Source organism: Elephantulus edwardii, unplaced genomic scaffold (genome assembly GCF_000299155.1).
Source record: "Elephantulus edwardii isolate Elephantulus edwardi_28Jun2011 unplaced genomic scaffold, EleEdw1.0 scaffold00117, whole genome shotgun sequence".
NCBI lineage: Eukaryota > Metazoa > Chordata > Mammalia > Macroscelidea > Macroscelididae > Elephantulus > Elephantulus edwardii.
Window position 1 is genome coordinate 10,329,199 of NW_006399867.1, and position 13,140 is coordinate 10,342,338.

At 42.9% G+C, this 13,140-nt stretch overlaps 1 protein-coding gene across 1 annotated transcript in view; it reads left to right on the forward strand.

The window, feature by feature from the left end:
• The first annotated feature begins 213 nt into the window (after nucleotides 1-213).
• FOPNL (FGFR1OP N-terminal like) overlaps nucleotides 214-13,140 on the forward strand; it is a 36,233-nt gene continuing 23,306 nt past the window's right edge. Inside the window, exons 1-3 of the mRNA XM_006892720.1 lie at nucleotides 214-241; nucleotides 8,198-8,395; nucleotides 10,425-10,509. Coding sequence (XP_006892782.1) covers nucleotides 214-241; nucleotides 8,198-8,395; nucleotides 10,425-10,509 — 311 coding nt within the window. The remainder of the gene's footprint in view (nucleotides 242-8,197; nucleotides 8,396-10,424; nucleotides 10,510-13,140) is intronic.

Sequence of the window (13,140 nt, forward strand, 5' to 3'; positions counted from 1 at the left end):
GTCAACTACCTGGGTCTCTGCTCCGCCTTCCTGTTACCTCGATAAGGCCCGCCCACATCGTGCGATGATTGGTGAAGTCTTGAGACTATGCGTCACCATCGACCTACCGCGGAGGGCGTAAACTGAGAGGGGCGGGCGAAGCCGCGCACCTATTGGCTAGTCGCCCCGCCGCGGGTGCGCACGGGGCGGTGCGCCTCTGGCAGCCGTTGGAAGATGGCGGCTGTCGCCGAATTAAAGGCTGGTGAGTCCTGCGGAGCGAGATTCTCGGGTGGGAAACATCGGGCTTTTTTGCCTGTGAAAAGGATGGGATGGACGGAGAGCGAGCGGAGCTCAGGGTCAGCTCCCCAAGGGTCGTTTTGTGGTATTAAGGACTGTGGAGCAGCCGGCTGGTGTGACAGCCTCTCAGTTGGGATCTCTGAAAGTGGCTGCCGAGGATCAATTTTTAGACACAGTTTAAAACAGAAGCAGATTCTCCGAATCTGTCTTTTTCTGGGAAGGTCGAAAGCCCTAGCATCTTGGGCCTCTGGTGCCTCTTGACTCAGACAGGTGATCCTTCAAAGAGTAAATCCTGATTTCTGTCACTTGGCAGTGTGAACTGCGCTAAATCTGACAGCCGTGTTTCCAGCCTCTTCCCCCGGGCTGAGGCCTGGGGCACATGGGTGAGGGCGGCAGGCGAGGGCCTCCTGCACCGTTTCACCCAGCGGGGGGCCACAAAGAACAGTTGCTCCAAAGGAAACACAAAAGCCTCATCGTTTAGAAGATGCTGCTGTTGCTAGCTACGGTGGAGTCGGCTGTGACTCCTAGCCACCCCCTGAAAATGCTGTCTGCACTTTGCCCTGTCCAGTGCCATCTTCACCCTCTGTGATAACTAGAGCTCATTGTCACAATCACTGTGTCGTTCCCTTGTGTTCAGAGTCTTCCTCTCTTAGGCTGACCGTCCCCTTTTCCAAGCATGATGCCTTTTTCCAAGGACTGGTCCCCCCTTTACCACATGCCCCAAGTATGTGAAACAGCTTCTTTGCCTCTAAGGAGCAACTCTGGCTGCACTTTCTCCAAGACAGATTTGTTTGTTCTTTTGACAGACTCTAAACTCTCTAAATGTACAGAAGGATGGGAGTTATCGAACAGAGTTCTGTACAGAAATGATGTTAGCTATGGAACAGGGTTCAGGTCTTTTGTGCAAAACTTACTCTCTTATTCGACTTGATGACAACCACTGCTAAATGGAACTAGGGCTGTTATATCTGGAAGAACATTCTTTTTTTTTAAATTTTTATTAAAATTTTATTATTTTTGTGTGCGTGTACCGGCAAATCAGATCTGACTGGTACTGGAGGAGATTGTCCCTCCTTCCCCGGCAGAGCATCTGGTGGATTCAAACCGTGCGCCTCTGGGATTGTAGTTGCAGCTCCTTGCTACTAGGCCACCAGAGCTCCCCTGAGGAACATTCTTCTGCTTTGTCACTCTTTGTCAATGTGCTGTATGAAGTAACCAGGGTTTGCTGTGATGCTGAACCTTGTGCCACTGGGGTATCAAATACCAGAGTGGTTTCCCATTGTGGACAGTGTTTGGTGGAGCTCCCAGTTGTAAAACAGATTGGGAAGCAGCAGTGGCATCCACTTCCTAAACTGCATGCCTCTGGAAACTCTATGAACTCGGAGAAATGACCATAGTGATGGAAAGGCATTAGTGTGACTGTGAGTCACACTCGACTTGATGGCAATCAACAGCAACAACATGGGATATTCAGTACTCTTCTCCAACATCACAAAAGGCATTGAGGCTTCTTCTGTCATCCTTAGTCACTGTTTACCTTTCAGATACATACAAAGTCATTTAAAAAACTACAGCTTGAATCAAGTGCACCTTAACCTTTAAATTGACATTGCACTCAAGCATCTTGGAGAGGTCCTTGCCAGCAGATTCTCTCAGTATAACACTTCTTTTTATTTCTTGACTTCTGAGGTGTTGATTGTGGATCAGCAGGATGAAAGACCGTTGACAACTTCATTCTTCCTCCGTCTATCATGTATTTGCCTGTTGGCCTGGTGGTGAGGATTTTTGTTTTCTTGATATTGCAATGTAATCCATATTGTTATTGTTAAGTGCTGTCAAGTTGCTTGCTACTCATAGCAACCCTACAGACAGCTCTGAACCCTGCTCTATCCTGAGCCAACCTCATTGTGTCTGACACACCTACCCCCATTACCCCAGTCACTGAGTCAGTCCATCTAATCCAGCGTCTTCCTCTCTTGTGCTGTCCCTCCACCTTCCCAAGCATGATGTCCCTCCCCCAAGGACTGGTTCCTCCTTGAAACATGCCCAAAGTGTATCACACAGAGCTTCAGAATCCTTGCCTCCAAGGAGTAACCTGGTTTCACTCTCTCCAGGACAGATCTGTTTCTTCTCCTAGCAGTCCATGGTATATTCAATACTCTTCTCCAGCACCACAACTCAAAGGCATCAATTCTTCTTCTAGCATCCTTAGTCATTGTCCAGCTCTCTGATGCATAGCAAGCAATTACAAAGACCAAAGCTTGGATCAGGTGCACCTTAATCTCTAGACTGACATTGTTACTCTTCTATACTCTGGAGAGATCCCTGACAGTAAATTTTCACAATGCAGTTCTTTTGATTTCTTGACTACTGACGCCAAGAGTGTTGATTATGGAGCCAAGAAAACTGAAGCTGTTAACAATCTCAATCTCTTCACCGTCTTATCATGATGTTGCTTATTGGCCCAGTAGTGAGAATCTTTATTTTTTTGATGTTGAGTTTCAATCCATATTGAATGTTACAGTCTTGATATTCTGCAGCAAATGCCTCAGATCCTCCTCAGTTTTAGCAAGCAAGGTGTGTCATCTGAATAATGCAGATAGTTAATGAGTCTTCTTGCAATCCTAATGCCACATTCTTCCTCATAGAGCCCAGCCTCCCAGATGATCTGTTCTGCATATAGACTGAAAATTTATGGAGATAGGGTGCATGTTGCATTAGCATGATCAAGTGTTCTGGGATTCCCATTCTCCTCAGAGTTAGCCACAGATTGTTGTGATCCACACAGTCAAATGCCTTTGCATAGACAATGAAACTTTAGGCAGAATGTCTTAACTCACTGGTATTGACAGTTCATTAAGATTTTGTCTTAACTGTAGTCTCTGTGGTAAGGAATTCTGGTGACATAGAGCCTGACATATCAGACTACTAATTAAAAGGTTCTGTTCCACCCCAGGAGAAACTGTCTTCAGGAGAAAGAGGGGCAGTCTTCTCCCATGAAGTTTTACAGCCTCAGAAATCTGATGGAGGGTTACTGTCTGTCCAGATTGACTCCATGGTGATGGAGTGTTTTGGTTTATTTCCTGGGGTGGAGGCTGCCTTGTATATTTTAGAGCATGTATCAACATCCTTGGCCACTGGATACCAAGTAACATCTCTTCCCTCAGTTAAGAAAAAGAGGAAAGGTCCTTGTGAAAAACAATGTATATGAACTTTATGGACTTTGTATGTAAACTAATGTAAAATTATTACCTAACTTAAGAGGGACTGAAGAGCATTATGCTGAGTGAGCTAACTCAGTCACACAAGGACAAATTCTGTTTAAAACCATGATTGTAGAATGAGTATGAGGATCCAAGGTGGGGGTGGAGGCAGGGTGGAAGCAGAGAGGTGAGGAAGTGTGGTGCAGGGGACTATTTATGGGGTCGTACAATTTGATGGGCAGGGGGATGAGGGAAATGGGAATGATCTGGTGTGAAAAACAATGTATTTGAATTTTATAAATAAGCTAATATTTAAAAAAAAATCTTGCCGTTCTACGAAGATGGCGCCAAAAGCGAAGAAGGAAACCCCTGCCCCTCTCAAAACTGAAGCCACAGCAAAGGCATTAAAGGCCAAGAAGGCGTCCTGAAGGGCACCCACAGCCAAAAACAAAAACAAACAAAAACGATCCGCATGTCACCCACCTTCTGGTCGCCCAAGACGCTGAGACTCCGAAGGCAGCCCAGATACCCCTGGAAGAGCGCCCCCAGGAGAAACAAGCTTGACCACTGGGCCATCACCATATTTCCCCCGACCACTGATTCAGCCATGAAGAAGATAGAAGATAATTAACACACTTGTGTTCATTGTGGATGTCAAGGCCAACAAGCACCAAATTAAACAAGCTGTAAAGAAGCTCTGTGACATTGATGTGGCCAAGGTCAACACTTTGATTAGGTCTGATGACGAGAAGAAGGCCTATGTTGGACTTACTCCTGACTATGATGCTTTGGATGTTGCCAACAAAATTGGGATCATCTAAACTGAGTCCAGCTGGCTAATTCTAAATACAAATTTTTCTCACCAAAAAAAAAAAAAGTATCTCTAAACATTGTCAGGTGTCATGTGGGGGAAAATCACCACTGGTTGAGAAGCACTGCCTTAGATAGATGATAATACGGGCAACCCCAGAGTGTTTGCAATATCTTTGCTTGAATCTATTGTATGTAAGAAAATTTGATCTTTTATAACCCACCTCGCCCCCCTGCTGCTGCATTAGCTCTGCTGGCCTAGTTGTAAGAAGCTGGTCTGCAATTCCAAAGGCACACAGTTTGAATCCACCAGCTGCTCTGCAGGAGTTGGATGGGCAGACTCCTCCTCTGCCATTTCCTGGCTCTGAAAACCTGCTGGAGGGTCAGCGATGAGTCAGTTCAAGCTGGACAGCAAACAACCACCACCGTTTAATGAGCTGGCCCCACTAACTCAAAAGGAATTCACATCCTTTTTCTGCTGCTCGGAGAGATAAAGGTGGGCGATGTCCTTCGTTTCTTACAGCATTGACATTTCTCAAATTGAAAGGACAGAAGAACCAATCCAAGCCTCAGGTTGCAGTAAAGAAGGATTCTATGGGCTGCATCTTGAATGATGCAGGAGGCACCCAAAGAAGATAGTGAGGACGGTGCAGGTTAGAGCAAGGCTCCTGTCTGTTGTTCACAGGGTCTCTGTAAGTCATTGTCTCCTCAATGGCGCATAATAAACAATGCTGAAGCCCAGGTTGTTGACTTAGGTCAAAGTATGTGCTCTGAGGTGCTGGGGAGACAGTCTAGGTTCTGTGACTCCAGCTTCACTAATTCGCATGTCTCTGTGGATCTGAGATTCTGCTCTGCATAACACAGAGTAGTTCAGACGGGATCCCTGCCAGGGCAGAAACCCTCTCCATTTGATTTCCTAAAATGGAATTGGAGAACAAGGGTCCAGTTATGATCTGGTGAGGATGAAAAGATTATTTTTTTTTCTTTTATGGGCCTGCTATAAAATGTAATTGGCTGATAACTATCGTTACAGACTTTCAAAAGTTTGAGAGTTTAAAATATGTAGAAGAAAGTTTCTCAAAGGGCTGAGTCTTTGGGGAATTGCACTGCTCACTGAAAGGCAGTGACTTTCGGGCAGTTCCAATCCACCCGCATCTCAGAGGAAGAAAGATGGGCAGTCTCCTGCCAAGCGATTGACAGCCTTTGAAAACCCACTGGAGGGTCAGCTGTGAGTCAGCTCTGACTGGACAACAGTGAGAGAGAGAGGGAGAGTTTAGATGTGGGGAGCTCTGCTGGCCTGGTTTGTAAGGATCTGCACATCTCTGGTGCTTTGAATCTACCAGTCACCCCAAGTGACAAAATAGGTATTCTCTCTCCTGTTTGATGTACTTCTTCGAAAACCCAGTGGAAGTTTGCTGTGAGTCAGAACTGGGTCAACAGCAGGGAGTAAGTCTAGATGTTTTTAAACATATAACCCAGAGTTTGTTTTCTTCCTCCCCCCCTTTTTTTAGAATTAGTTTTCTTTATCAAGGTTTAAAATTGTTATGTCCATGCCTATGTTTGGAAGCAGGAGTGGCACCCACTTCCTAAACAACATGCCTCCGGAAACTATGAACTTTGATAAATGTCGATAGTTGTAGAGGGGCTTCAGGCCTTTTGTTCATAGGGTCGCTATGAGTCGTGCTTGACTCAAAGGCAATCAACAACAACAGAAACAACATGGGGAGCTCTGGTGGCCTTGTGGCAAGAAGCTGTGCTGCAATCCTGAGGGTATATGGTGCAATCCTGAGGGCACATGGTTCAAATCCCACCAGCTTCTCTGAGAGTGAAGATTGGCTTTCTTCTCTCATATGATCATAACTGCCCTGAAAAGCCACTGGAGGGTCAGCTGTTGGTCAGTTCTGACTCAATGGTACACATCAACAACATGCCTATACATATAAACTCTTGGACTCCCTTTATGATTTTCCTTACTTTGGGGTAAGGTATTAAATACCTGACAGTATTAAAGTATGTTTATTTCACCAACAGTATGCAGGAGCCCTAATGATGTAATATGTAACATGTTGGGTGCTACTGTGAGGTGAGCCATTTAAATCCATTGCTTACTCCTTGGGAGAAAGATGGACAGATTTACAGCCTTAGAAACAAAGAAAGATGGACAGATCTACAAACTTACCCTCCTGTAAAGATTTACAGCTTGAAGGGAGCCCTGGTGGCCTAGTGGCAAGAAGCTACACTGCAATCCCAGAGGTGCACAGTTTGAATCCACCAGATGTTCTGCTGAAGAAGGAGGGACAATCTCCTCCTGTACCAGTCAGATCCGATTTGATGGTACATACACAAAATATAATAAGATAAAAAAAAATATTTATAGCCTGAATCCAACTTTTCTGTAAACCTTTGTTAAAGTTACAATTAAAAAGTTAGTAATAATAAAAAAGACTTAACAGCCTAAGAAACCTAGTGCTAAGTTGCTATGAGTTGGAGTTAGCTTGATGACAGTATGCTAGATTAGACTACTAGTACTGTTGTTGTGTGTCATTGAGTTAGGACTGACCGATAGCTCACCCTTCAGCGGGTTTTCAGAGGCAGTTAATTGCACAGGAGGAGACTGCCCATCCTTTTCCCGCAGAGCAGATGATAGATTTGAACTATGTGCCTTTGGGGTTGCAGCACAGTTTCTTACCACTAGACCACCAGAGCTCCCTAACCATGTGGTATTTTGATATCTTCAAGGTAGCATTTATTAAGCTCTTGCAGCTCTTGCTGTGTTCCAGGAAACTGTAGGTGAGCTGTGTTGGTTTCTAGGAATGTTTGAGAAGGGAAGTTCCTGACCCTTGTAAGTATGGTGCCACATGCTGTCACTACTCAAACTCGCATTTACAGATACGGGTATTGGTAATAATGACATTGGTTCATCAAGAAAACTTCAGTTACATTTTAATATTTCGCATATGTATCTCTGACTCTTTAAGTCTGTGAAGATTATCATGTAGGATTCAGCCCTTGCCTGTCATTTTGTCATTCTGTGCTGGATTGGATGTTGCTAAAATGTGAGAAGCTTGGTGGATAGATTTCAGCAGAGCTTCCAGACTCAGGCAGACGAGAAGGAAAGGCCTGGTGATCTACTTCTGAAAAGTAGCCAGTGAACACCCTGGGATCACAGCACAATATTACTGTCCAGTGTTAACTCAAGAAATGAGTCCCTTGTGTTGGAAGACACTCAGAATGAGCAGTGGTCATGACAGTGAACATGAGAATATCAGCGGTCATGAACATGACACAGGACGGGCAGTGCTCTGTTCTGATTGTATGGGGGGGCGTCATGAGTCAGAACCTGCTCACAGCAGTTATTTAAGATGGCACTGACCTAATGAAGTTTAGATCAAATTTTAAATGCTACAGTTTCTTAATTATCTTAAAACCAAAAACCCAACTTTGCCTCATTGGTGTTTAGTTTTATATAAAAGACACAACACATTCTTCTTTTATGCATGTACTTGTTTGAGCAATTTTTAGTGACACATAGAACATGTCTTCATTGCCACTGTTGAGAAAATAGGAGAGATTGAGGATTAAATTCAGAGTCCAGTCTGAGAACTAATTCTTTCCCTTATTAACGAAAAGAATTTTAATATTTTAATGAACTTTTTATTGCCCCTTGAAAGTCTAGGGGTATTTATTCTAGGGGTAAACTTGAATTTGCTCAAGTCATTAAATGATAAATATAGGAACTTTGGTTTTTGTTGGCTTATGGTTTCTACTGGGCTAATTTTCAGTTTGTCAGAAAGTGCATTGAGACCTTTTACTGTCTCATTTCCCTTGAATTATTTTTCTTCTAAATATACCAGGTAATGCGAAAGATTTCTTCCATTACTGAAACACTGATATTTTATATTTTACAGTTTTAAAGGACACTTTGGAAAAACGAGGTGTGTTAGGACATTTAAAAGCAAGAATCCGCGCTGAAGTTTTCAATGCCTTAGATGATGACCGTGAGCCTCGACCACCACTGTCTCACGAAAACCTTCTAATTAATGAATTAATTCGCGAGTATTTAGAATTCAACAAATACAAATATACATCCTCAGTCCTCGTAGCAGGTAAGTGGTTTCACTGACTGCCTGAATAAAAATGTACTTCTTCATGTTCTCAGGATGCTGATCCCGTTACCAAGCAGTGTCATCTGTGTGACTCAAACATGTAAGAATTGCATGGACTCTTTCTATAGCTCCACTGAGTCCATGAAGCTTGTAATCCTGTACTCAGAACACGCAGACTCGCTCCTGTTGAGGCTTAGCGGCCCTCCATCGAGTTGGAGACGCTCTGAAGCATGATGGACAAAGACTGCCCAGCTTCCGTCCTTCTACGTGGAGCCACCAGTGGCTTTGAACCACTGGATACACACAGCCTTTAGGTTAGCAGTGCAGCTCGCCACAGCCTGCACCACCACCTATAATGCTGTACGGGGGAAATATATAACAACTACTTAAATTGAGTATTTGAAAAATATCAACGCTTCTTGACATCAGGAATGAACAATTGCTGGCTCTTATCCTTCTGGCTATGCGTATGCTTTGGAGGTGGTTTTTTTTTCTATGTCTGGAGACTAAGGTACATCTGATTCAAGCCATAATCTTTGCAATTACTTGCTATGCATCAGAGAGCTGGATAATGACTAGGGATGATAGAAAGAGAGTTGATGCCTTTGAGCTGTGGTGCTGGAGAAGAGTGTTGAATATACCATGGACTGCTAGGAGAACAAACAAATTCATTCTGGAGAGGGTGAAAGCAGATTGCTCCTTGGAGGCAAGGATTCTGAAGCTTCGTCTGACATACTTTTGACATGTTACAAGGTGGGACCAGTCCTTGGAAAGAGACAACATGCTTGGGAGGCTGGAGGGACAGCTCAGGAGAAGAAGACCCTCGATGAGATGGATTGACTCAGTGACTGGGGTAATGGGGGTAGGTGTGTCAGAGACAACAAGATTGACACAAGATAAAGCAGGATTTAGGACTGTTGTACATAGGCTTGCTATGAGTCACAGGTGACTCGACCACACCTAAGAACAACAACATGTATATATTTAAAAAACATACACATCAACACTCTGTACATATTCTTGTATACTATGTATGTATATAATGTATAAATATATATATAGGTATATATAAATATTTATAAAGTCTCATAATATGGCTTCTATGTCTAGGTTAAGGTTATATACATAATGTCTGTAAATTCACATTTAAAATTCTCCAATGACTAGAGGAACGAAAGTGGTATTGGAGGAGGAGATGAGTAGTTAAAGAAAAATGTATTTTTATCTACTGAATATTTCACTGGAGGGGGAAAAAGGACTATAATATAATATTCCCTTGGATCCAGTTATTGAGTGTTGAGAATATGGTGTGTATGTGTTTGCCATCGTTTCCATCTTTTTAAAATATCATTCCCCAAAAGGAAGGGCAAACTAGGAGGACACAGACAGTGGCTGCCTTGGGGTGGTGGTGGGAGAGGTGGGGGGTGGAGACTGGGGCTGGAGGAGCTCACCTGGAGCACCTCATCCTTGTCCTGTATTTCATTTAATTCTTTTGTTTAAGGTTTCGTTTATGCTTTAACACTGTTCTATGCTTCAAAATTGTACCTCATCAGAGAAGTTATGAAGTATGTTTTAGGAGAGAGAGTCCTTATCTGTGAAGCTAGAATTTCTCCATTGTTAATGTGTCGTCAAGTTGGAACTGACTCTTAGCTGACCCTCCTGCAGGTTTTCAGAGGCAGTTACTCACATGGGAGGAGATCGCCCATCCTTCTCCCACAGAGCAGCCTTCGCAATTGAACCACGTGCTTTTGCAATTGCAAAGCAGCTTTTTGCCATTTTCCAACCAAAATTAAGGGGATTTTTAAAAATTTATGTTGAATAGCATTAATTTATGCACAAAAAATGTATTACTTTGAAAATCATCGATCTTTATACATTTGAATCTGTTTTGGTATATGCTATCATTGTCTTTCTAAAACTTCCAAAATATGTGTACTTTGTAGGCATGGTTTTTACTAGATTATATTTTCTTTTTAGGTTAATAACAAAGACTTACTACTTTAATGAATTTCTCCACCCCCCTCCCCAGAATCTGGTCAGCCTGCAGTTCCATTAGACAGACAGTTTCTCATCCGTGAACTGAACGCCTTTGAAGAATCAAAAGATAATACAATGTAAGATTTTGTTTGTTTGTTTCTTCTAAATAAGCTTAGTAGCCTTTCTAAGATTATTAATAGTTGAAGCATGGTGACCGTCTTCTAGTAATTTCTGAGATGTGTTCCTAAATGTTTCTTAAATTTTGCCAAAGTATCCTTGAATTAGGGGAGGAGAGTGAGGGCCAACAATTGTACTTCAGAATCTGGAACCAGAGTTTCAACCGGCCGCTCTCTAGCAAGAAACTTCCTTGAATCCTTATGTTTCTGATTTCACTTTTAAAAACGATGTTCATTTTCCCCCTCCTTCTACTTTATAGTATAACTATGTTTGTTTTACTAAAAAAAAGTTTTTTTAATTGCATATCAGTTAAATTTAATTCCCCCATAATTTTTTTTAAATAAAATTTTTATCTTATTTTTACAAAGTTTACCTAGAAAGTTCTTCTACATTGTTTTTCATGCTGGATCGTCCCATCTCCTCTACCCATCCCTCCCTCTACCTATCAAATTGTGCGACCCTGTGATTACCATCCCTGCCCGTCCTCACCCCTCTGCTCCTAACCTCCCCCTCATACATGTTACTAGTTACCTTTCTATTGCTACTGTAATGGGCTTATACAGTATTTGTCCTTATGGGGCTGAGTGAGTTCACTTAGCATAATGCTCTCCCATCCCTCCTCAGTTAGGTAGTGATTTACAAAATCATTGCTCCTGTGTGCTGGGTAGTAGTCCGTCAAGTGAATATACTATAATTTCTCAATCCATTCAATTGTGGTTGGACATTTGGGCAGTTTCCATGTTCTTGCAGTGGTGAATAATGCTGCTGTGAACATTGGTGTACGGGGAGCAGTGGATCATGTGGAATTTCTGTGTTTAGCTTTTTGAGGAAACATCAAACTGCCTTCCAGATTGGTTGTACACTCTGATTATAAAATGTACAATCCCACCAATAGTGTATAAGAGTTCCTATCTTTTCATATCCTTTCCAACATTTGTTACTTGCTGTCCTCTCCATAAATTTTTGTATAAAGAAATGATCCAGGATCATTTGCTATATTTATCTTGTATTTAGTAGTAAGCCTGCAGCATTTTGTAATACAGACCATTTAGATCTGTTGCACATAGGGTCACTGTGAGTCATACAACTCGATGGCACTTGCCACAACCTCCTTAAAATTCTTGTTGTCATTTGGCCATTGTGACCCCTTAGTAGTTTTCCCATCCTCCCAGTGGTGTCCTCCATCTCTCCGTTGACTCCTTAAAGTTGCGGGCAATTACTAAGTTTTGCCCTCATCCTTTTCTAAGTACTAGAGAGCTTTCATGGTAAGAATCTGTGCTGCAATCACAAAGACGCGTAGTTCAAATCCACCAGATACTCCACGAGAGAAGGATGAACAGTCTCCTCTCGTGTGATTTACAGCCTCTGAAAACCCACTGGAGGTTCAGCGGTGGCTTGGTGGCAACTCAACAGCAAGCAACAACAGCCTTGAGTCTATAGGGATCTCTGATGGCTTAATGGTAAAGAGGTGTGCTGCCAACCCCAAGGCACACAGTTCGAATCCACCAGCTGCTCCCTAGGAGGAAGATGGGTAGTCTCCGGTGAGATCTGAAAACCCACTGGAGGGTCAGCTGTGAGTCAGTTCTGACTCGATGTACTTAACAGCAACAACTGAGCCTTTAATGAAGCCTCTGTTTTAAATCCGGGCAGATGGCTTGTGTTACAGCTTCACATTTGTACTGGCATCTTAAATTGATGAGTCCAGAAGTCAACCAAGTTATTTTCACCACCTCATAGATTCCATTTATAGCCATTCAGATCTCAGACTCCCAGTCTGCTGTCATTTTTTTCCTTGTTCTTCTTTCTTTGCTAATCACATTTTCAGTTCCATTAAACTGCCCTCTGTATTAGCTCCCCTTCATTCTCTCTGCCTGTACTATCTCCATGTGCTGTCTTTCCCAGTTTACACCTCACCCAGCCTGCCAGCCAATGGCTTTGTGAATAATAGTCATTGCTTCTGTTTAAAAATGCCTGACAACTTTCCATTGTGTACACAACGAAGTCCAGATTCCTTAACACAGTGGTTCAGGCCCCTGTCTTCCTCTCGGTCTGTATATCTGCCCCACTTGATCTCTCTCTGTGCCCTAACATCACCTAAGAAGCCCTCCACCACTGCCACCTGCATCTTATCCTTATCTGTACTACCTTTCGTCTCTATTGGCCCCATTCAGATGCTCTTTATGACTTTTCCCCTCATCCTCATCCTCCTTTTTTAAAAGGTGGAATTAACTGCATCCCACTCTTCCCCCCATTTCTTTGAGAATTAGTTTGTATTTCCATTGTACATACATTCCATTTTTCCTTGTAGTTTAATGCTTGCTCTTTTGGAGTTCCTGGGTGGTAAACCATTAACGCATCCGGCTGATAACTGACAGATTGGAGGTTTGAATCTAGAGGCACCTTGAAAGAAAGGCCTGGCATCTACTGAAAAATATGCCACTGAAAACCCTGTGGCATGCAGTTCTACTCTTCCCCACAAGGGGTCGCCATAACTCTGAATTGAGTTGCTGGCAACTATTTTTTTAAAAATATTTATTATCAGGGTGAAGTCTCTCTCAGGGAGGAGTGATAGGGAATGGCAAAGGACACAC